This window comes from Typopeltis vanoorti, chromosome 20, assembly GCF_054136105.1.
Source record: "Typopeltis vanoorti isolate ZY-2024b chromosome 20, IOZ_Tvanoo_1.0, whole genome shotgun sequence".
Taxonomy (NCBI): domain Eukaryota; kingdom Metazoa; phylum Arthropoda; class Arachnida; order Uropygi; family Thelyphonidae; genus Typopeltis; species Typopeltis vanoorti.
The window spans coordinates 50,287,107-50,312,925 of NC_143568.1; the positions used below are offsets into that span (position 1 = coordinate 50,287,107).

A 25,819-nucleotide genomic window follows, 5' to 3' on the forward strand; every position below is an offset into this window, starting at 1 on the left:
AAGTGATTCTTGTCGGGTTTTTAATGAAAAGTGGACTAATTTGTATTTTTTTTTTTGGGGCCGATCAGTGTTAAGGCAGTGTGTTTAATTTGTCGTGAGTCAGTGTCAGTATCAAAAGAATACAATATAAAATGACACTGAGACAAAGCATGCATCCAATTTCTATCACATTCAAGGGCGGCTTTGTGTGGACAAAGTTGAACAGTCTCCAAATTGATTTAAAATGCCAACAGGATACGTTTAAAAGGCAGAGGGAAGAGAGCGAAGCGTGCATCAAATTAAGTTATCTAATAGCGGAAAAAATTTGCTAAAAAATCAAAATCCTTCTGGGACAGTGAGTTTGTGAAAGAGTGTCTCATCGCTGCTGGGGATATTATGTCCAAATAACTAGGAAGTGTTTAAAAAACCGAGTGTGTCTGGGATAACTGTAGCACGAAGTGTCAAAGAACTTGCCAATGACATTGAAGGAACTTTAAAAAAACGGTTGTCTGAATTTACGTCTTATTCACTGGCTTTCGATGAGAGCACAGATGAGAAGGATACAGCACAGCTGGGTATCTTTGTCTGTGGCATTTATCAACAGTTCATTGTGACAGAAGAACTGCTAGCACTCATACCTATGAAGGGAACGATGAAAGGCACTGATATTCTTCAAGCCGAAAAGAAAATGCTCCAGCATTTCTACCTCAGCTTAACCAACCTCAAGGGTGTAGTAACTGATGGTGCCCCTGCTTATGGTGGGAAAGAACAAAGGGCTTGTTGCGCTGCTGCAGAAAGAACTGGAACTAGAAGGAAAACATTTCGTTCATTACCACTGTTTAAACCACTAGGAGAATTTGTGCACGAAAACTATTGGATTTGAGAATGTCATGAAAGTTATTGCGACTGTCTTCAACATTATTAGGGCAAGAGGATTGAATCATCGTCAGTTCCAAGATTTTTTTTCATCCAAGAGTGCGAAGCGGATTATGGTTGATGTGGTTTATTATAGTGATGTGTGTTCTTTTTTTTTTTTTTTTGAGCAGAGGTAAGGTTCTTAAGAGTCTTTGACTTAAGGAGTGAAATACTGCAGTTCATGCAAACCAAGGGGAATCCGATTTGCGGAATTTAACGATCCGAAGCAGATTACAGACTTTGCCTTTGTGACTGACATCTCTCATATGAATGACCTAAATACGCGGCTACAATCCAAAGATCAACTGGTGCACATTCTGTTTGATCACATCAAAGCTTTTGTGGCGAGGCACAACTCGCAAAAAAAGACTTAACTCATTTTCAGTTTCTTGCTGAGTACAACTGTTCATCTCTTGATGAATATGCTACAGAATTAGCCGTCTTGCGAAGTGAGTTCGAAGAGAGAAAGATTTAATGATTTTCATAACCAACAGGACTCTCATGTCTGCGGTCTCCAGTCTTTGGTAAAGTATTTTACTTCTGCCCCAGCTCTCAGATCGATAATTTAAATTGGAGTATTTAAATCAGTTGTATTTAAATTAAATTTAAATACAGCTAATTTAGTGTTCCGACTAATTTCTCTCTTATTCCATATGAATTTATTCAATTGACTTCCTACCATACAAGCTTTGTTGATTCTGTTGTCTATTTCTATATTTAATTCACCATCTTCACTAAAAAATATGCTTAAGTAGCAGAAAGGTTTTACTTGTTCCTCAGTTTCTCCATTCACAACACAGTTGACATTTTCAATGATTCTGCCTGTTTTCATTGTCTTTGTCTTTTTATTGCTGACCTTCATACCATATCTATTACAACAGTTATTCAATTTAGTCAGAGAATCTTGCAAACTTGTAGCAGATTTATTTAGAAGTATAACATCGTCCGCATAAAGCAAAGAGCTGACATTAACATCTCCAATTTTGCTATCTGGTTTAATACCACTTTCCTTCATAATGTGATCCATATAGATAATGAATAACAGAGGAGATAACGTACATCCTTGTCTCACACCAGATTTAACATTAAACCATCTTCCTGTACTTCCTTCAATTCTAACTGCTGACTTACAACTCAAATAAAGACTAAGTATTGCTTGATATAATGCCCCATTGACACCATATAACTGTAGTAGTGCATTGAATAGCTTATCTCTTGGCACCTTATCATATGCTTTTTCCAAATCGACAAAACTTAAATACAGATCTTTGTTATATTCCCATGATTTCTCCACTATTTGTCGTAAGTGAAGATCTGATCCTGGCAGCCTCTATTTGACCTGAATCCAGCTTGTTCTTCACCAAGCTTTTCTTCCACAATTCTTCTCAACCGTTTCTCAAGTATACTTGCATAGATCTTGCTAGGAACACTCAGTAGGGATATACCTCTGTAATTCACATTCAGTTTTATTTCCCTTTTTATATATGGGTACTATGAGAGCTCTACTCCAATCATCGGGAATTTGTCCCTCTGTCCAGGCATTCTGAACTGTGCAGTGCAGCCACTGTAAGACTTTTATACCACCATACTTCAGCATTTTTGGTCGAATATCATCTACTCCTGTGCCTTTCCACATTTCAAGCCTTTGATGGCTTTTTCTACATCAAGTATGGATATGTATTCCTGACTGCATGCCTGGTCAGTGTTTTTTATGACTGTGCTGTCATCACTGCTTGTTTCATTTAGTTTATTATCTGTAACTTCTTTTACAGCACTCTTTCCTCCATTCCTAAGCTTCTTCAACAACCTCCAGAATATTTTGCCACCTTCTTGATATTTATTTTCTATGTTCTTGCCAAAGTCCTCCCATGACTTCTGTTTAGCTTTCTTACATTTGTCTCTGTATTCTCTAAGAGCACAAGCTGACTTATTTGCCAGGAACTTTTGATATGCTTTCTTCTTTAACTTCCTGTGTCCACCATGGATTTCTAATTTTACTATCCTTGCAGAGAACTTCACCACATGACTCTCTAGCTGAATCAATCAGGGTTTTCTTAAAGGCTTGCCACTGAATCTCCAAGGTTTGATTCATGTTCTCAAACTCTTTCATTTTTTCTTCAATAATCTTTGTGTATTTTAGTCTACAGTTCACATCTGAGAGATGCTCAACTTTTATTCTCTTTAAAACTTTCTTACATGTTATTCTTTTCAATACGAAATTCAATTTTATCCTGCTCAAGACTAAATAGTGATCACTTCCAATTTCAAATCCTCTGTATACTCTGGTGTCCTGCACCATGGAGAAAACATCACTATCAACAATAACATAGTCAATGAGACTTTTCTTATTCCTAGCCTCTTCTCTCCATGTGAATTTGTGCACATTTTTATGTTGGAACAGGGTGTTAGTAATAAAAATCCATGTCCTAAGCAGAAATCCAACAGATATTTGCCATTATTATTAGCTTTGCTCTTTTCTCCAAATTTTCCCAAAATATTTTTGTATGTCTGACAATCATTTCCTACTCTGCTATTTTCAAAAAATTCCTCCACTTCTACCTTAGTTGAACCTTTTGTGGGACCGTTGGCACAAATAAGTCTCATTGTCTAGCTCCCCCATTCTGACAGTTTCGAAGATTCGAACCACCTTTCGATTCATCAGAATTCAAAGAGAACTGGCCTACTGCTCCGGAATTTGGGGTGGGGGGTATATATTGATAGCAATAAGTATGAATTGCTATCAATATATACTTGATAGCAAGTGATTTATTTTTATATCCTTATAAAACTTAATGCTAAAAACAACATTACTTTTGGATTGACCTGATAGATATTAGTGACCATGAAATATATAATCAAATTAGCCAAGCAAATAAGAAAAGGGTGATCATTATGTGTGATTTTAATTATGGCAGTATAGACTGGGGTGATGAGATAGTACCCAAAAGTAAAAATGTGTTTCTTGAGTTTTTGAAGGGCAACTACGTCAGCCACACGAAGATTTGGTGGTCTTGGATTTGATCATCTCATCAGAACATGTTATTATAAATGAGATGTCAAATCACCCTCCAGTTGATGAGAGTGACCATGAAGTGATTACCTGGGTGGTTGCTAGCAGTGTGAGGACTTCTGTTAGCAAAGAGTATATGTAAACTACAAGACTTTTGATTATGAGAAGCTCAGGAGACAGACTGTAGGTGTAGCATGGAATAGGGAGTTGGCTGGAAAGGAGATCAATGCTGCTTGTGTGATATTCAAGAACTCTCTAGTAGAAGGAATGTTTAAATGTATTTTCCAAGTGTCCAAAAGTGAAATAATGTAGGTGTGAAATGAATGAAGAGATTAACATACAGTACAGAGGAAAAAGGCATTATGGAGGCAATATAAGATGAGTGGTAATAATCAATTTCATGAAGATTACAAACAACAGGCAAGGAGGGTGACTCAGTTGGTAATGGTAGCACAAATGCATCATGAGCAGCAGTTAGCTGATGAAACCAAAAAAAAAAAAAATCCTAGGGAGTTCTTTTGATAAGCAGCCAGCAAAAAAAAAAAAGAGAGATTATGGAAGGATGACATTGATTGGAAAAATAGTATAAGAACGACTGCTGCAAGTACATAGTTGAGATATTATTTATATGGGCACTCCATGGAGTCAAAGACTCATTGCAAGCAGACCCACTCTATCCACTAACACAATACCTATCATACATCTCCTTAAACCTATTCACTGTTGGTGTGCTTGCAGCTGCCTCTGACATCCCATTCCATTCCTTCACCACTCTCCAAGAAAAGAACCTACTCCCCATGTAATGAAAAATTTCTTCTGTGTCAATCTTAATAACCTACAAATTTCTGTCATATCCCCTCTCCTCTGACTGTCAACTAAACTCTGCAACTCACACACCCTCAACCTGTCCTCATTAGGAACATTCCACAGACCTGTCACCAGCTTGGTCGCTCGTCTCTGAATCTTCTCCACTGCTTCCCGATTCCGAAGAAATTCAGGTGACCAAATCTGTCCACAGTAGTCAAAATGTGGCTGAATCATAGCCTTATAAAGAGGGATAATAACTATCTTTACTTGCCAATGTGCTCTTCAGAATCAGAGTAATCCTTTGAGCTATTTTGCCAACTCTTGCAATATATCCTCTAAATTTCAAATCTCTATCTACCATCACCCAAAGATCCCTAATCTCATCAATTTCCTGTAAATTAGTACCATCAATGTAATACGAAGTGTGCAATCTTTTAATCCCGAAGTCCAGTACCTTACATTTTATGGCATTGAATTTACAACCATTTTCCTTTGTCCACACTGCCAATTTATTTAAATCATCTTGTAAGATATCTACATCACCAGTGTCAGCTATTGCCCTCTTTAGTTTTTGCACCATCAGCAAACAACTGAATGCCCCCTTCAAATCTTCTACTATATCATTAATATCAAATAAAGAGTAGTGGTCCTAGTACAGAGCCCTGGGACTCTCCACTAGTAACCTTTATCTGCCTTGATTCCACTCTATCAGCCCCCACCATCCATGCCACCAGCCTCATATCCATTGCCGTTTACTCCAACCTATGTAATAGTTTTCCATGTGGTATTCTGTCAAATGTCTTTGCAAAGTCCAGCAGTATCATGGTATAGTATAGCCATTTCCTTTATCCAATTCTGCTGTCACTTTATTATAAAATGTCAATAAATTACTGAGGCAGAGTGTAATTTTTAAAAAGCCATGCTGCCCCATTTAAAGTATCATATTCCTTGAATTTTACTTTTAACCAAGAGATTCTAACTGGTTTGTAAGTTGCTACTTCTGTCTTGGAGCACCATTATGTAATGGAACTATCGTACCCTCCTTCCACTCCATTGGAACCTTACCAGAGTTGACCTAGATTAAACAGCTTTGTCAGAGGCACTGCAAATTCACTTTCACATTCTCGTAGCGCATGAGCAAATATGCCATCGCCCACTGCTGTATTCACATTTGTATTTTTCAATATGCTGAGTACCTCTTGTTTATCTACCTCAATGCTCACATCAGTATATACAAAACCTGGATGATATAACCTTGCAAAGTGATCACTTAGTAACTGAACTATTTCTTCTGTTTCTGTCACTTTCCTACCACCTGCACTGAGTAAAGTTATCTTTCCATAATCATTCTTTCTCTTACTTGCTATGTAGCAAAAGAATTCTTTTGGATTTACTTTAGCTTGCTTAGCTAATTTTCTCTTGAAATCTTCCTTACTCTACCCTTCTTGTTTGTGTTTTATACTGCTCATTGGCATACTGATCATCTTGTTGTTTATATTCCTTCCAAATGCTTTTTCCCCCCCTTTTTTTTTTTTTTTGCTGCTCCTTCTTTATATTTCTAGTCATCCACTTAATCCCTACTAGCTTTATCCTCCTGATCTTAGGTATGCACTCTGATACTGCCTAGCTCAAACAATCCTTGGCGACTTCCCATGCACTAATGACATTCATTCCTTGTAGTTTCTTATGCCATGGCACTGCTCCAAGTTTGTCATAATCACTAGCTTTGTAGTTCTGCATAAACCCTTTCTTGACTGAAATGTCCACATGTTGAGCAATCTCTCAGGAGAAGACTGCATGGTCACTTTCCCTGATAGGAGGTAGATCTTTGGATGCTGTTACCAGATCCAAGATGCTCAAATCCCTGATCCCTTCCATCATGTGCTGTTTCAGATAATTATCTCTTAGTAACTGTATAAATTCCATTTCCATTTTGGCATGTGTTCTTCCCTCCTTCCAATCTATATCACCATAGTCGAAGTGTCCCATGATAATTGCTGAGCCTGCACCCATTGTGCAAATCTGCTAATGCATGCCATCCACATTTTCTTCTAGACCCCCCCCCCCATTTCTATAGCAGCAGCCAACAATATATTTTGTCCTATTGGCCTCTACCTTAACTTCTATTTTTGTTGGTTGAAGTTCTTTGGCTATCGTTAATAATACTCCTCCTGCCCAATTTCTTCTATCTTCTCTGAAAATACAATATCCATTACATTCTAACCCTATAATTACATCATTCTCTGACAACAAGGTCCTGCTGATGCCAATAATTTTTTGGTCAAGTTGAGCTGACTAATGCTAAAAACTCATCTCCTTTATTTCTGATACTTTGAGCATTCGTGTACATGCATTTCAACATCCCCTTAACCTCTACCTTAACTTCTATTTTTGTTGGTTGAAGTTCTTCGGCTGTCATTAATAATACCCTAATAATACTCCTCCTGCCCTATTTCTACTATCTTCTCTGAAAATACAATATCCATTACATTCTACCCCTATAATTACATCATTCTCTGACAACGAGGTCTTGCTGATGCCAATAATTTTTAGATCAAGTTGAGCTGACTAATGCTAAAAACTCATCTCCTTTATTTCTGATACGTTGAGTATTCGTGTACATGCATTAGACACATGCTTGATTGCTTTCCCCCCCCCCCCCCCCCCATTATATCTCTACTTTCCCTGGTTTTGGACTTCCAAACTCGCAATGAACAATACTTTCTCCAAGCACATTTAAGTGCTCTCTATCAGTCATATATAGGTACTTATGTCTATCAAATTCACTCTACATATCTATAAACTGCACCCCATTCCACAATCTTCTCATTGTCAATCATGACCCTTCTTCTCAATTCCATACTATAATACCAAGGCAGCATACTCACAATCTACTTTCTTACTCTTTATTTTTGCTTATTCTAACAATGTTTTCATATCTTCTCATTGTATATTTTTCACCTTTCAAATAATTTGATGCCTTCCAAAACAATTAATTTATTCACTTCTTTCTTCTGCAAACTTAGAGCTTCAGTAACATCCTTTGTTCTTTGCACCTCAAAACATGCTTTTGTCACTCTTTTAGTATATCTCTTAGTATCAAATCCCATACAATACTATCTCTTTTTTTCCCAGTTTTTTTGCACTTTTATGCTTTTCCCATTCATTCGCTTTCTTTCTCCATCCTTGTGTAACACACACACCAGTTGTTTCTCCAGTCATCCTGGCTCACGATTTGTCCTGTGAAAGCGTCTGCATAAGTGCAATTTCTTTCCACACTAGCATCTCATCATCCACATTATTACTTTCAACCACATCCTTCAAACTCTCATTCATATTTTGTGCACTATCATTCACCATCTCCAATAGTCTCCACAACACTGACAATCCTGCCTTATATCCATAATATCAGTCACCTCATTGTTTTGCTCCCAACACAACTCGCATTTCTTATTCATTTTCAAAAATATTTTCTCCATTCTCACTTTCAGCAATGAATACATTAAACACACTACATCACACTAATCCCCACACGTTGATATCAGTTAACATTAATGTCTTGATCATCCTTTTTCTCATATGCTTCGGTTCTGTAAACGTTTCTGGAAGTATATTGCATAATAAAAGTTGACTAAACAACAACACTTAACAACAGTCAAAAATAAACAAAATACCACCAATTATTATATATAACAAAATATCTACTACAAAAATAATTACTTAGTTGAGCAATATGTGTACAGCATCTTCTACTAAGGATGACCAATTATATTTAATAAGCAGTTCATTAAAGGTCTTTCAGTCTTGTGAATGTTACATGATGAGGAAGAGGGACTTGACTGTAAGTGAGGAAGAGGTATATGGGGATTTGAGCAAACTTAATGTTAATATGACTGTAAGACAAAATGATATATCACCACATATTTTGAAGGAATTTGCCAGGGAGTTCGCATCTGCCTTGACATATTTGTTTAATATGATATGAGTCTTACATTGGGTCAAGTTCCAAAGTAGTGGAAGGAAGGCAAGATTGTGCTTCTTCATAAGGGAGGTGACACAGCTCAAGCATCAAATTATACGTGTGTGTGTGTCAGTTGTTGTAGTTAAAGTGTTGGAGAGGGGGTGAGAACCAGGATCTAGAATTCGATTGACAACAGTGGTATCATTTTTGATGGACAGCATAGATTTGCTAAAGGGAGGTCTTGTTTTTGTAATCTACTTATTACAATAAGGTGAGATTTTCATTTGACAAAGGAGATGGATGCACAGTAGTATACTTAGATTTTGCAAAGGCTTTTGATAGATTACCACATAAGTTGATAGTTAAACTGGAGTGGATGAGATTGGATATTAGACTAGTACATTGGATTGAATATTGGCTATCTGATAGCTATCAACAAGTTATGTAGAAATATCCTGGAAGAGAAAAGTCACTAGTGGAGTGCCTCAGTGGTCTATTTTAGGGCCATTGTTTGCAGACAATGCAAAGTTTTAAAATTTGGGAAACAAACGAATACATGCAGAATTTATGCTTGGTGGGAATATATTGTTGGAGGCAGAGTAAATAAGAGATCTTAGGGTGATGGTGGATAAGAATCTAAAATTTAGAGTGCACGTTGCCAAAATTGGGAGGATAACACAACGAATTCCAGGAATGATGCAGAGGACACTGACTTGTAGAAGTAAAGAGATTCTGGTTACATTGTATAAGGCCATGTATGGACTACTGTCTACAGATTTGGCCACCTGGTTTTCAAAAGACAAAGATGTATTGGAAAGGGTCCAGAAGCAATTGACTAAGATGGTTCTGGTCTCTAGAACGTTGAGTATGAAGAGAGGCCAAAAAGATGCAGTTTACAGAATTTAGTGGATAGGAGGAAGAGGGGGGTGATATGATAGAGACGTACAAGTTGGTAAGGGGTTGCTGTAGGATTAGCATTGAAGAGATTTTTCATAAAATGGTGGGAGATCGGTGGAGAACAAGAGGTCATCCATGGAAGCTGTATAAAGAGGGTGTGAGCAAGGGAGTGAAGTAGGATTTTGCATGGAGAGTTGTGAATGATTCCCTTAGAGTGTGGTGTCTGCAAGAAATTTGAGTGTGTTTAAGGCAAGGTATAATGAGCTGTGTATGACCAAGGAACTTTCTAGAGGTCTAACTCCATGGGGGGGGGGGGGGAGTCATAGGATAATAATAACTTATCCTAATCGTGGTACAACTTTACCATAGCTATAGAATCTTTCAGGAGTAAAAATGTCGAAAGCTTCATCATGAAAATATTCTGTGGTGTCAGAAATATCAAAACACATTCCAAAAAGGCTTGGTAACTCCTGTCAAAAATTAGTCTTTCTATACTGAGATGATTATTGAATACATTTAGTCCCATTGGTTCCCAAAGGTTCATTCCGTATGTTTGTTTACTGCAGAAACCATGTTTTTAAACTCATTTCAACTATTGCAGAGTTTAATCAGCTCTTAAATCTTAAATATTAAATGCTGCTCGTGTATGATGTGGTGTGGTGTTGTCATCCATAAAAATGAATTTTTCATCAACAGCACCACAGAATAATCAAACATGCCACTGAAGAACTTCATTGCAATATTGTTCACCAGTCATAGTCTATTTTCCAGCACTTGTAGCTCGGTGTGTCCATTAAATATAATGTCTTCTTACACCATGACCACCTGTATTTATCCCTTTCGAGAAGATTCTCGTGATGGTAAGCAGTACCACTTTCACGGCAGATCAAGTGTCATCAAGATTCAGAATAAAGACTAAAACGACTCATCTGTAAAAATTACATTAGCCCATTGGTATCTTGTACAATTTTTATGGATACAACACCACTGAAAACATGCTCTGTGGTTAAAGGGACATAAATTACAGGCCTACTTGTCACTGATGTCTCGCCACAGTTTGAGATATCTGCATAGTTGTGCCTGAATAGAGCCAACTTGCAAGCTGACCTGTCATGGTGTGTCAATTGTGTTTTGCTGTTATAACCAAAAATCTGTCTTCATGCTCCATGGTAGGGCATGGTAGAATGAGACATTTGACCTCTTAGCAAATGTCTGGAACACATTCATTTGTTTGAAATGCTGCCCAGAGCCTAGATACAACTCTATGTGATATTTCAAACTCTGTCGTTATCAGTAATTCTGCAGCCGCCTTCAAGCTTTGCAATAATTCTTTTCTGCTTGAAATTGACTAGATGTTTTAGGCATTACAAGACACTGAAGTTTGCAACTTTATTTCTCCTCGAAAAGAGCTTCCTTCAAACACAATTTGCTTAGCTCAGCCTTTTGTCTTTTATGCTGTTGAGTGCTACCACATGACCCATTTGCACACAATTCAAATATTTAAATGTGTACCCACTTTCTACTTGAAATCGTCAGTTATATAAATTGCCACAAGGCTGATTCATCTGAATTTGCGGTTGTAATCTTCAGAAAGTGTTCATCTTTAGGTTTTGGTCCCCTGTGTGTTATCATTATCAGTGGTTCCAACAGGCCCTTAAGTGCCCATAATCTTCCAAAGTATCCTTGGGTTTCATTACCATAATTATTCGATAAAATGGTTTAGCATTAACTGTATACCTATAATTACCATATAAATTGCATGTGTTCTGGCTGGTTTGTCTGGTTGTGGGATAAAAAAAAACCCTAGTTACCACCTTTTCATTTGAAAAGACCTGATTAAGTTTCTTCATAGAAATAGTATTTAAACCTAGAGCTTTCCAACTAAAGGGTATTATCCAGTTTGACTGGGCTATAGTGGCTCTGCATGTATTATACCTTGGAATAAGTAATATCTTTTGATATATGTATATATAATAGTCTAATTACATTCTAAGATTATCCATGCTTGCAATAATATTATATTCCAGCTTTTGATGGTGAACATCCTCTATTTGATGAAGTAATGTAAATGTGAGAAGTCGCCAAGACTGATTCGTAACCTTTGGACAAGGATTCGCTTGTCCAACTCTCCATTGATGGAATGGTTGAGACCAAATCAGCTTGGGGACTTCTTGTGGAATCCCTCGTCAGCTCAGCATGCCAGATTAATTGTCTAGCTGAACTCTTTCAGCCAGCAACTAATAGCTGGCTCAGAACTAGCATGTGCCAATGCTGGTCATAGTGAAGAAATACAATCAAGAGTGTTCTTCATAAAACTCAGTTATTTAGTACTGAAGCAGGAAACAATGTATATGGAACATTCCAGCATTTTTACTAGACAACTGTCAGTTCCACACAAAGAATACCTTTTCATATAATCTTCACTCAAAAAAGCAAAAATTACAACAATGAAGATATATGAACTTGTCACTCTCTCACCACAGTTTGTTGAGATATCCATGTAGTTGTGCCTGAATGGAGCCAACTTGCAATAGGAACTTCTAATAAGGAATCCACAAAATACAGCCATTCATTTCTTATGTTTTCTTATTTCTAAAGGGAATAATTTCCATCTCTCCCTTATATCCTTCTATCTGTTTCCATTCTTTAACTCCTCTCCATATATTTCTTTTCTCTCATGTGCAGCAGCTGTTCATTATTTATAATATCACAATTGAGCATGCACTGTATTCCCTTGATTGCAACTGCGACTATGTGAAATGACTTCATGACAGCCAGGTATCACAAACAGCAAAGAGAAATTTTTTCAGTAATGAGGACAGACTGGATACATTTGTTTGCAGTGTGAAGTTTCTTTTCCACTTGATGATTATTTCATTGCATTCAGTAAAAATCGTCTACAGGTATTTTAATTTCAACAGCAGAGAAAGGTGTGTATATCTTGCCAATTGTTCATGTTGCTGAATAATAGGCTTTCTGCTGACTCAAACCACAAGGCAGGGTTAGGTGTAATTGTGTTGCTAGTCAACTACCAAGTGAAACTATAAAAAATAATAAAATAAATAAGCTAATGCCTTTTTATTCCCATATAGGGAGTAGACAAGGCCGTTTAGCACTATCTAACTTTAAAACTATAAACATAACTATATTTTTATACATGTTTTATTTCATTTTCAATTACCTAAACTATCAACAGTAAACAAAATAATTTTAAGATATTTAAATATCTTAACAAAGACCATCTCTTGGAATGCACAACTGTTTAAGCAAACAACGAATGGTTGTTTGCTTAAACAACCAGCATGGACAAGGAGAATCAGATCTTAATTAAAACAACATATTGCAATGACAATTGAGATCATTTGTTAACAATGATTTCTGCACATGATGGTCACAGTGAAGAAATTATCAAGCACAAGTAAATGATGGGTATAATTGAGAGTCTCAATGGTAGATGTTGGATTGGAGCTCTGATCTTGTCGCTGAAATAAACTAGCAAAAACTTATATCAAATCTGAAATAAAACTATGGTGGAGCAATTAAAGGAGCATGAAATAGCATCATCAATTTCTTGATATGCACCCTCAAGGAGTGTTCAGGTTACTTTATTTACTTATTTGTGCATGGGGTTCCCCTCTTTCCTCAACGTATCTTTGGACTGGTTGAGCCCTCCTAATGAGGGATTAAGTATGCATTTTGATGACTCTGTAGATTTGTGGGTGTTCACAGGCCAGTTTGCCTGTTCTGAGGCACAAAAAACTGGAGTTTCTAGGTGAAAAAACTGTCTACCTCTGTATGAGACCAGCTAACTAACCTTTTGTCAAAAGAGACCAGATAAAGGTTCCTTGTGTCATGGATGGGAATCCAACCCAGCTCTTTCCGACCAAAGACCCTAGTCCATATTGACTGAGCTATGGAGGCTCTTCAGGTTACTATGACAACACTACATGATTAAGTTACATTATTATTAATCTCTTATCAACACTTTTCCTTCAAATTAGTCTATTACTTCTGAGTACTCCAATATTATCATATCTAACATTCCATACTTCTAAGGCAATTCTGATTGAATCAATCCACCTAGACCTTTGTCTTGCTCTGCATGTCTTTCCTGACCTATTTAAATTTCCATGCAAACTTAGATTACCTCTGCTGACCCATTCTTGAATGCTAACATTGTCAAGTTCCTTTCTACTATCTTCATTTTTAATATGATTCTGCCATTGATGCCATCTGTTCACTTTTCTAATTTTTCTTAGAACCCTTGTATCTGTGGTTTCTAGTCTTTTGATCAAGTGCTTTACGAGGGTGGTCTGAAAAGTTCTCGGCCTCGACCATAGATGGCAACACTATCAGCAAGATTTTTTTTTTTTTCTAAAGTTGGTACATCTGTCATAAGCATCCATGTGAAATTGCAAGTCATTCTATCAAGTAGTTTGTTTTATATACTGTCTGAAGCAAAAGCGTTGTCTGTATCCCTTGAAAGAGATAAAATTGAGTATCGTGTGGTTATAAAATTCTTTGTAAAAGAAGGTTTAACGCCAAAAGAAATTCATTCTAAGTTCATAAAAGTTTATGGGCACTCTTCTCGTTTGTTTTCGACAATTAAGAAATGGGCTGCCAAGTTTAAACGTGGCTGCACCAGCCTTGAGGATGATCCACGTGAAGGACATCCAAAAAGTATAACAACACCAGAAATCATTGATCAAGTGCACAATATGGTATTGCATGACCGGCGAGTCAAAGTGTGTGAAATTGCAGACACTATAGGCATCTCAAAAGAATGTGTAGGATATATTTTGCCAGAAGAATTGCATATGGAAAAGCTTTGCGCAGGATAGGTGCCACGCTTGCTCACAGCAGATCAAAAATGCACTCGCATGAAAATCTCTGAACAGTGCTTGGAGCATTTTAACAGGAATAAAACTGATTTTGTGCATTGATTTATTACTATGGATGAGACTTGGATTCACCATTACACACCACAATTCAAACAGCAATCAAAATAGTGGACAGAAGCCAGTTGTTCAGTGCCAAAGATGACAAAGTCAGTTACATCAGCAGGAAAGATCATGACATCAGTATTTTGGGTCTAATAACCGCAGAATATTATTCCGATCTTTTAACCAGACTAGATGAAAAAATTCATGAGAAAAGACACGGTTTGAAGAAGAAAAATCTTTCATCGGGACAATGCACCTGCCCACAAAAGTGTTTTGGCAATGGGAAAATTAAGGGATCTGTACTATGAATTGTTGGAACATCCACCCTATTCCCCAGATTTGGCTCCTGACTTTTATCTCTTCCCAAAACTAAAACTCTTCCTCGCTGGTGAGAGTTTTTCTTCGAATCAAGAGGTGATTGCAGCTCTACAGGGGTATTTTGCAGATCTCACTGAGAACCACTACAGGGATGGGTTAATGGCGCTGAAGCATCGCTGGAATTAGTCTTAAGAGAGATTATGTTGAAAAATAAAAATAATTTTGAAATTACAAATTCATTTTTTCGATGTTAGGCCGAGAACTTTTCAGACCACTCTCATATAAGGCAATCCGATCGGAATTTTTTAACATGATACGTGAAGCTTTCCACGATGAAGCAATGTCGAGGGCAAGTTTTTTTTGCTGGCATAAAACTTTTAAGGAAGGAAGGCAAAATGTGGAAGATCTTGAACGCGAGAGAAGACCTTCAATGTCCATCACAGAGACAATGATCAACACAGCAGCGATTATCATCAAGCACGTCAAAAGGAAGCGTCCATTGCTGAAGAATGGCTTCTTATTGCACCACGATAATGCAAGCCCGCATATTGCTGGTTGTGTAGTGGACATTTTACAGAAGAACAAGACAGATATCCTACCACACCCTCCACACAGTCCTGATCTCGCACTGTGCGATTTCTGGCTGTTTCCTCAGCTCAAGAAACCACTGAGGCCGCCATTTCGAAAGCAACAAAGCATGTGTAAAAGCTGTGGAGGCGGTTTTGAAAGAACTCTCAAAAAACGGACTCTCACATGTGTTTAAGAAGTGAATGCAACGTTGGAACAAATGCATGGCGTCTCACAGTAGTTACTTCGAAAAAACCATGTAAATGATGATGATTAAAGGTAATCTGTTTTATTTAATTGAAGGTAAACAGCCTACGTAGTTAGAAAATCCTGGAGACTTGCATTAGATGTTTAGGGGTACAACATCTGCATAAAGCAAAGATCTAAGTTTTACATCTCAAATTCTAATATCAGTCCTCATGCCACTTTTCTTTCAAAATGGGATCTATATAGATGAGTAAGAGTGGGGATAATGTGTATCCTTGTCTTACCCCTGATTTTACATCAAACAATCTTCCTGTATTTCATTTAGTTCCTTACTGCTGAATGACAACTTAAATATAGTCTGTGGATTGCTCTGTATAATATTCCATTTACCACATATAATTGTAGTGTTATGAAGAGGTTTTCTCTGGGCACACTTCATATACCTTTTCCAGATCTACAAAACTTAAGTATATATCCTTGTCATATTCCCATGATTTCTCAAGTATTCCACCTTTTGAAATTCTGATCTAATCTGATAGGATCGGTCCCACATACACTTCATCTGTGGTACTAAAATCCCAGAGGAGGACTCCTAGAAACATCGTTTGTCATCTGTGCGGCTAGTCATTTTCCCTATTATCACAGGGAAAATGACTAGTGATTAATTGCAAGGAGGTGATGTGCTCGTTTAACTATACTTTTCCCTGTTCACTATTTCTAGGAAATCTCTTGACTTGATTAATGATAACTGTTCTAATCAAACTACATTGGTGGTCTCAATGGGATGAACCCATATGCTGATGACCAGTAGCATAGGAATCCAAGATGGGAAGTATTAGCAGTATAGGAAATAATGCAGTGCATGCACTAGAGAGCTAAGGTAGATTAAGTCAGTTTGTAAACTAGCTGTATCTAGATTATGGTAGGACTTGCTTATTTGCTTTTTCAGAAATGAGTACAGTTCTACTGGCTGTTCCTTATCTGGTGCATGAGATTTTGGATGATATTATTATTACTTGACTCCTCCAGGGAGTCTAAGGACTTATTGTGGGAGGACACTCTACTTTGATAAATATTTCTCACCGTCTCCACTACTGCCTAATTCTCTTACTATGACACTACTACCATCAATGCCATCTAATGCCCATCAACACCAACAACAGTATTTTTTGTCTGTAAATTGCATGTGTTACGAAGGCTGATTTGTGTGTACTCAGGATGAAATATCTGAGTTTCTGGGAGAAAAAACCCTGCTACCTCTGGATGAGATTGGCTAACTTACCTCACTTTAAGGATTCCCCTCGTCATGACGAGAATCATTCAGTAGTGGCATGGTATTGCGGATCATCCCCAGGCCATGCAGTAGTGGAGCACCAAATGAATAATGTATTTAGGTTCATACACCATGTATATGGATTTGAATGACTTTAGATCCATAGTGTGGGGATTACGACTGAATGCCTAAGTCAGAATCCTGTTTAGCCACTGCACAAAGCATGAGCATCCACCATGCTGATACTATTAAGTTTTAATAAATTGGATATACAGCAACAGTATAATGTATTTTCACCACACTGAACTTATTTGAGTCTTAGCCAGATCTGTCATAGCATTACTACTTAAAACTAATAAGATGTGAGATCATATCCCACTCTGCCATAGATGTTTAAGCCTATAGATGATAATGATTTTCATTTTCCAGTTGCCACTTGCTTGTTTAGCAACTGAAGTGTTAGTAAAAGAATACTTTTATCTTTTCTTTTACTTTGTAAAAGAAAAGATAAAAAAAAATGAAAAAGAAGTAAAAGAATACTTTGTCTCAACGGTAGTATTCCCAGATTATTTAATCCGTGGAATTAGCTGTGTGCCTGCAAACCATTTTGTAGCTTATTTAAAATTTTTGTCCAACTTTAAAGTAGTTGAAGTATTAAAGAAAAAACTGCCATATCTTCAATAATGAAATATTCCTGAAAAGTAGCTGTTTGCTCTGTGATATAAATTATATATTTCTATAATATATGTCTTGTAATAATAAAAAAAGAAAATTATATTATGAGATTTTTTTTTTATCATCTGTGGAATTCAGAACATCTCACTAGACAAGGAATATTGCTAATCCTTTTTCAGCCCTAATCTTTGAAACCAAAAAGATGGATGTATTGTTAAGTGTTTTGCTTGAACATACATGCTCCACAAACACAAGCTATATTAATGCATGCATAATTCCATTGTTTATCTATGGAAGTGAGACTTTAGAAACGGTTTCAAAACCAGAAGGTAGATTGTGTGTGTTCTAAAGAGCTCTGGAGAGAAGAATAAGAGAAAAAAAGGGATAAATTAGAAATAATTGATTGGAGTAGTTGATATCGCAAAGTGTTGTAAAATGTAAATTCAGTTGGGCAGGCCATATAAGCATATTAACAAATGAAAGATGATCAAAATTAAGCAATGAACAAGGAGTGCTTAAGGGTCAAAGCTGCATAACTGAGAGGAGACCTCCACATAGTCTTTAAAAAAATGCAGAGAATCAATCAGGGCTTCTGACTTAATGTCTAATCCTAAAGAAATAATAAAAATTAAATGTTTCTTTTAAGATTTAAAAAAAATCTACTTAGTCTTAAAATATTTTAAATTTGTTTTCATTATTTCACGGCCCTCCTCAACAAAATGTACAGCCCCAAGGTAGCTGTGGCCCACAGTTTGGGAAGTGCTGTCTTTCAAAGACTGAAGCAATTAGAGTAGAAATGCAAGAAAACAGTGGTGATAACAATGTCCCATGTAGTGGTGAGTTTGAAGTATCTGGTGTGAAGTGGATGAGATCAGTATTATTTTTATATTCAATTTTGTTCCATTAATTTGGAACAAAAATGTTTAATTTAATAATACGAACTTATGTAGTACTATTGTACATGTACCAGCTACTGAATTAGACAGATGTACATAAACATCGCTTATGCAGCTTATATGCAAAATACTTGGTTACATTCATTACATGTTCTAGGCAACTATTTAAGAATGTCTACTGCTGCTGGTCACTAATCGTTAACAGTGTTAATGATTTCTGATTTCAATAAAGGGCTTATTGTGGGTGCCCATCTGGCTGGAGCCACGATTTTGAAAACAGTATAGCTTACTGATTTCTCAGAATGTGAGATATCTTTGGAGTTTAATCAGGGAAATATAATTCGCATTGCTTGTCCAAGCGGTGTAACTAGTCCTCAGACTGTCAGGAATGAGATCGCTGGCATCTCTGAGAAGGCTTGTACAGACAAACAGAACTTCGTGTGTGCAGCAGTTGACCAAAGATTTCATGATGACTGCTCCTGACACATATCTCACTGAACTGTGTGCAGGGAACATTGCACAGAGGATTGGTATTAGCAGTTGCATGCTTATATGGAAATCGCTGAAAATAAAAGTTTCTAATTCAGTTGCTGGTATGTGTGAGCAACCTTGAACAACTTCTTTGCACTATGGTAGCCTTCTTTCATTCAATCTTGTGTGAAGGAGTATCTAGGGTATGGTCTGCTAGTCCTAACTTGCTGTGCACATCGCAAACAATTTTGTTAAGGTAGATGTTAGCAGATTTACTTGTTCTTTATGCGCATTGAGGGATATGTAGCAGTAATTTTATGATAAATAGTATTGTTAGTATACAACACTTGAAAAGGAATTGAACTATTTTTGAATTTTACAGGTTATTTAACAAAATTAATTTTACATTTTGTGAAGGGCTTAAAAATGATTCGTCATTTGCAGGTATATTGATGATAATTGGTTAAGTGCAAATTTTAATGTCAGCAAAGGATATCTGTCTAAAGAACTCAGGAAATCTGAAACAAGTCATCTGCTATGAAGCATTAATTTTAAGTATTGTTTGCTGCTAGTTGGTCAAAAGAACACCTGGCTTTTAATTCGTATTAATTATTCCCTGAACTTTGTCTGATATTGCAAGTTTATTTTGCACTTGGTTAGACTATAATAAATTTAGTTTAATCCTTTATCCAAGTGTAATGGTCCACCTTTGCTAGGAGTTGCCTGGTGTTGCACCACCTTACCTCAGTCCTGAAGATATTTACAGGTGCAAACTTTGTTTGCTTACACTTGGATAAAGGATTAAACTAAATTTATTATAGTCTAACCAAGTGCAAAATAAACTTCCAACATCTTTCTCTAAATCCAGAGTAATTCGGTAATAAGGTGGTACACCTGTTGGCAACTCCTATAGGTAAATATGACCTCTCCTATTGCTTCTGCCTTAGTATCTCCACGTTTGGGTCTGCCTCCCACTGACAAGACCTCAATAAAGGTCGAAACCGGTCTGGGTAGTGACCCTTAATGCATAGCAGTATACATCTCCTCAAGGAGATGTGCTTTGCATTATGGGAGATACTGAGACTAGGGGTGATGAGAGCTTGGTCCACCTTTGCTCGGAGTTGTGCACCACCTTACGTCAGTCATGAAGATATTTTCAGGAGGAAACTTTGTTTGCCTACACTTGGATAAAGGATTAAACTAAATTTATTATTTGTCTGATATTGTTTAGACTAACATCAGAAATTATTCAGTTTTTCCTGATTTTCTTTGTTCAGTTAAAATATTTGCCACAAAAACCTATAATTCTTTGAGTTCAGAGTTATAGAAATTATCTTTCAAATTTCAAGAATAGGCAGTTAAAAAAAAAAATCCACTCTTAAGCATGAAACCCTTTATAAAAATGACTATTGAATAAGTTAAACATTAAAAATATTACAGTAGTTATTGCTAAATATCTCATTTTCAAGGTTATGTCCCAACTCGTCTTCCTACCTCGTGCCTTACAATGGCTCCTCGATTTGATGCTAAAAGTATGGTATCATCTGATTTATCTATTATCAACAGAAAGCCACTCGTAGAACTTAACAAAGGTAAGTGCATGTATGTTGCATGTTTATTACACGTCTTTGTTGTAACTATAACACATTATGGTGAAATGCATTCTCATAACAGGAAACTACATTCTTGTTTTTATTCTTTATTCAGGCATAAGCATGCAGTAGGCTAAATGTCATATTGCTCCAGTATCCTACAGTATGTGCACAATTCCTTTGAGACATGCATTATTACTACTACCTGACCAGTTTGTCTTAATTTATGTTATATTAAATGTTGTAGATCATCACGAACTACATTGGTGGAAGGCAGAGACCCAAGCGATATCAAATGAAAAGCTAATTTCTAAAGTTATTTCATTATACGAGTAGTAAAATAGTAAATCACCATATTATTAAAATACTTTGGATGAGTGATGCATTTAGCGATTTTTTTCTGTAGGTCAAAGTAAATGAAAACTTGACAAATTATATTTTACTTTTTATTATTTACTAATATTGATAATAGCCTTAGGTGTGTTGGTGATAGTTCATAAGAATGCTTTACTGTATAAGCAACAGTAGAAGACAAAACCAAACTACCGTCATCTTCAGAGCTCAGAGTTCTGTGCTAAAACACACAGCAATCAATTAGATTGTTGTAGAAATAATTCAAATTGTAACTGCAAAGGAACTAATGTTCTAACAAGCTTTTTCTAGGAACCAGATAAAAACAAGGTTCGTTCAGAGAAGGCAATCTAAATGCACCTTAGGATGGCTGTCTTCCAGATCTTTGACAAATTAATTCAACCATATTTATTAAAATAGGGAGGATTTTTATAGGGGATCCTGTTTTCCAAAATAATCTATCAGACCTTGAGCAACTTCTTTCATTTAATCTTGTGTGAAGTAGTATCCAGGGTATAGTCTGCTTGTCCTGACTTGCTGTGCAGATCATCACGAACTATTTTGTTCTTCAAGGGAGATGTTAGCAGATCTACCCAGAGTAGGCATAAGGAACCTTTTCACACTCCAAGATGTGCAAGAGGATGAAGCTGATCTTCTAGAGAATGGATGATGGCTAATAGCTGGATGTGTGGTTCAAAAGGGGTGGCATGGAGATTATATTTATAAAGAACTTCATCTATTTTTTCCACCCACTGTAACTATGGTTGTACCTACCATAGTTATAGTGGATGGAAATAGTTTAGTGGCAATTTTGTATGTTATTATTTTATCTATATCATAGGGATTGTAGTAGTTGGTTAAAAATGAGTTCTGTGGCATCTTCTATCTGTTCCAATGACATATGCTGTCATTGGAACAAATAGAACTTGGATGATAATGCTATTGGGTAGTTGTGTAACTAGTTTCATTGAAGGAAAGAGTTTTTTTAATAGTGAAATGCAATTTGAATTTGGCTGCATCAAATGAATTAAAAAGGTATCTAAGGTCATGAGACCAAATAACACATATATAGGCTAGGGTGTTGAGTTTTGTGTAGTGGTGTTGAATTCTTGGGATTTCTAGAAATTGCACATAGAAGTGATTGGATATAGATAGGATCTCATTGCAGTCAAGTCCAGTCTATTTATTCTTCCTTTTTGTGAAAAGTAACATGAGTGTATTGTGAATTAATGATTAAAATATGTTAAGGGAAATCTTCCTTAAGGACAAGAGTTTTTGTCTTTAGTATTACATTGGTAAATAATGAAGTGGCATCAAAGCTAAAGTGATGTCTGAATTAAAGTTTCTGAGATTTTAAAGTGAATGGAATTTTTGATGGAAGGAGAGTTGCCCTATGAGGAGGAGAAAGTGATTTTGCCAATTTTCAGCAAGTTTGTAGGTTGTGCCATCTCTGCTATCAGCTGCAGGACAGAATATTGGGTTTGAATTTGTCATGTGTGATATATCTGGAAGGTTTTAAAATGGGAAGGTATGGTTTTAGTTTTTTGGTAATTTCTTAAGGCCAAGATATAACACTTTTGAATAATTTATACTTTTAAGATTCAAATCCTCTGATGTGGTAAGTAAATCATCTTTTAGAAAATTTTGTTAATTTTTCTTTTGTACTCAGTTTGATTCATTATGATAATTATTACCCATATTTGCTTTGATTATAAGTTTTTTTTTTGTTGTTGTATAAGTTTTTTAAGGCTGATATTCCTTTTGGTAAAATTGTTTCTCTTTGTAGGTTTGGATTTTATTAGAATGCTGGTCACATCCAAACCAGCATTATTAGCCACTGTGGGAGATAGATTGTAGTTCACATGTTGAGTGCTGTTGTGATTTCTAAAAAAAATACTCATTTAGGAGTGATTGAAAAATTATGATTTTCACTTTTTACTTATAGTAAATGAGTTTTGTTTTAAGTATAAGGTTTTTGAAGATATCTGTAATTTTCAGACCAAAATGTCTAGTTATTTAGATTAGTAATTTAATATAGTCATATATGTACATATAGTCAGTCTTTTTTAAGTGTCTGTTATGATAAATTTGTTGAGTGAATGTGTATAGATATGTGTCAGTATGTTTCCAGATTCTGCACTGAGATGTTACCTTGTACAAAAGCATTTCAGGAATTAGATAGGTGGGTAAGTGGAAACTAATATTGGGGGACAACAGCTCAATAGGCTTACCTTTTGTTAAAGATGTCAGTACACTAATAATATCCCTGGTTATTTAAAATCTGAACAAGTTCCATTCCTCTAAGGCTAAATGTATCCAAATGGTGATTCTGGCATTAATATGGAAATAAATTAGCCTCACCTATGTAGAGCTTGTCAAATCAAGGCCATTATTATTTTGTTAGAAGAACTGAACTGTTTTGAATATAAATCCAGAACTTTGGTCAGTCATCTACATCTGTGAAACTGCAGCAGGTAAAGAATTTGAAAAGTCTAACATTAAAAAATGTGAAGCTTCAAAAAAAAAAAAAAATTCTTGTCTTGACAAGACTGCATAGTTGTATGTTATCACAACCACTTACAAAAAATGCAGCTTTAAATTTATACAACAAAAATGAATAGATTATTCATGTTTTCTGTTATATTCTGTTTGATCTTCTAAAAGACTTCTTTACTTACTGGGTTTATAGATCAGGAGTACACAAAATATCAAAAGAAAAAAATAAATTATTTTTTAATAATTTACACACTTTTAATTTTAATAATTAGTTTTTTGCTAATTTTCAACCAAAAAAAGTAAACTTTGCCATGTTAAATTGTTCTGGATATAAATTCACAAATCCAGTACTTCTCACTTCATCCTAAAGTTTGATAGCATAAATACCTACAAACTTTTCCAGATGAGTAATAAAATCACTATTCTCTCGTCATGTGTAATTCTTCCTCCTCGATTAAAAATTCTGTTCACTTTAAAATCTCAATGAAAAAAAAAAATCTTGACCTAAAATGTTCTGACATCATGATCAACTTTGATATTTCATTATTTACCAATGCACTATAACAGAAACTTGTGCATATTAAGCCAACCCCTCCCCCACACACCTTGCATATTTGACTTATTTAAATTCACCATGCATACAGGTTATATGGAAAGAAAATATATTTAACCAGCTAGATGGGATTGCGTTGGGTTTCCCCTCCCTTTTCCCCTCTTGCCAATAATTTCTATGGGAATTTCTAGAAAACCCATGCATTAACAACATCGCTACATCCAAATGAGCACTATGATGTGTTTGCTATTTGGTTTCTTGGCCTTAGACACATTAGATATATGTTCAATGCATTCAAAACAGCCAATCTCCAAAATACACTTCGTTGTAGATAAAGAAAGTCTTCCCTTTCTATACATAATTAGTTACATGACTTAACAAATAGTTCATTATCCTTCTGTTTATAGGAAACTTATATATATGCTAGAGGGTATTTACATAAGCAGTCACACATCATTCTTAAAATACAATCATGGCTACGAGCTCTTCTTCTTCTTTCACTCTGCCTTATCCCATGTTAAACGGGGTCGGCGCACCAATCTTTAACCTTCCTCTTCCAAGTTCTCCGGTCCAGGGCATCCTTCGGACTCCATCCTTTCTCCCTAAGATCCTCTGTCATCTTATCCCTCCACCTGAGCTTGGGCCTGCCTCTTTTCCTCCTTCCCTCCAACTTCATATACTCCACTCGTTTACCAACATACTCCTCACCCTTCCTCTCAACATGTCCAAACCACCTCAGCCTACTTTCTTGTATCTTCTTGCCAATTGGTCCCACCTTAACCATCCCTCTGATGTAGTCATTCCTTATCCTGTCCTTTGTCACATCACTCATCCATCTCAACATCCGCATCTCCGCTACCTCCATCTTCCTCTCCTGTGCCTTGGTTATAGGCCACGTCTCTGCACCATGGAGCATCGCCGGCCTCACCACCATCTTATAGAGCTTTCCTTTCCTCTTACAACTCACTCTCTTGTCGCACAGGACCCCGCTCATCTTCCTCCAATTCATCCAACCGCATGTTATTCGGTGCTGTATATCCTCATCCAGGTCACCATTCCTCTCGACAACCGACCCAAGGTACTTGAATTTCTTCCCTGAAATTAGCCTTTCACCCTGGAGTCGTATGATGATATCCTCGTCACTCCCCGTTGACATATATTCAGTCTTCACCCGGTTAATTCTCATGCCGCTCTCCTCCAATGCCTTTCTCCACTCTTCCAGGGTATTTTCAAGCTTCTCTTGGGATGATTCGCATAGAACAATGTCATCGGCATATAGCATGCTCCATGGTGCCTCCTTCTTGACATCCTCCACTAGTACATTCATGACCAGGTCAAAGAGGTAGGGGCTCAGAGCTGACCCTTGGTATAGCCCTACGACAATAGGGAATCCTTCTGTCATGCCGACACTAAACCTGACCTGAGTTTCTGTTCCCTCATACATCTCCTTCACCAACCTCACGTACTTCTCCGACACCCCCTTCTTTCTCATAAACCTCCATACCTCCTGCCTGGCCACTCTGTCGTATGCCTTTTCCAGATCTATAAACACCATGTGCAGATCCACTTGCATTTCTATATTTCTCCATCAATCGCCTTAGCGCAAATATTGCATCCATTGTCCCTCTTCCTGGCATAACCAATTTTCGTTTCCTGCCATAACCTTGCTTCAATTACTCTTTCCCATATTCCAATCATGGCTACGAGCTCTAATATAGATAAAAACTATCTTCCACCATTCTACCTATACCTGACATAAAGGTATAGGTCGAATCCTATACCTTTATGTATAGGTTTTTATGACAATAAAACTATTCGCATCTGCTATATGCAGGGTATATCTAAAAATATGTATGATGTTCCTCATAAATAGAATTTCCATGCCATTTTCAAACCATATATTCAGCT

General features: G+C 36.5%; 1 protein-coding gene across 2 annotated transcripts in view; it reads left to right on the plus strand.

Moving 5' to 3' along the window:
- Nucleotides 1-25,819, plus strand: part of polo (Serine/threonine-protein kinase polo) — a 237,114-nt gene that overhangs the window by 110,428 nt on the left and 100,867 nt on the right. For both annotated transcript variants that reach the window (XM_090410779.1, XM_090410780.1), the window contains exon 7: nucleotides 20,389-20,511. In XM_090410779.1, the coding sequence (XP_090266905.1) occupies nucleotides 20,389-20,511 (123 nt within the window). The remainder of the gene's footprint in view (nucleotides 1-20,388; nucleotides 20,512-25,819) is intronic.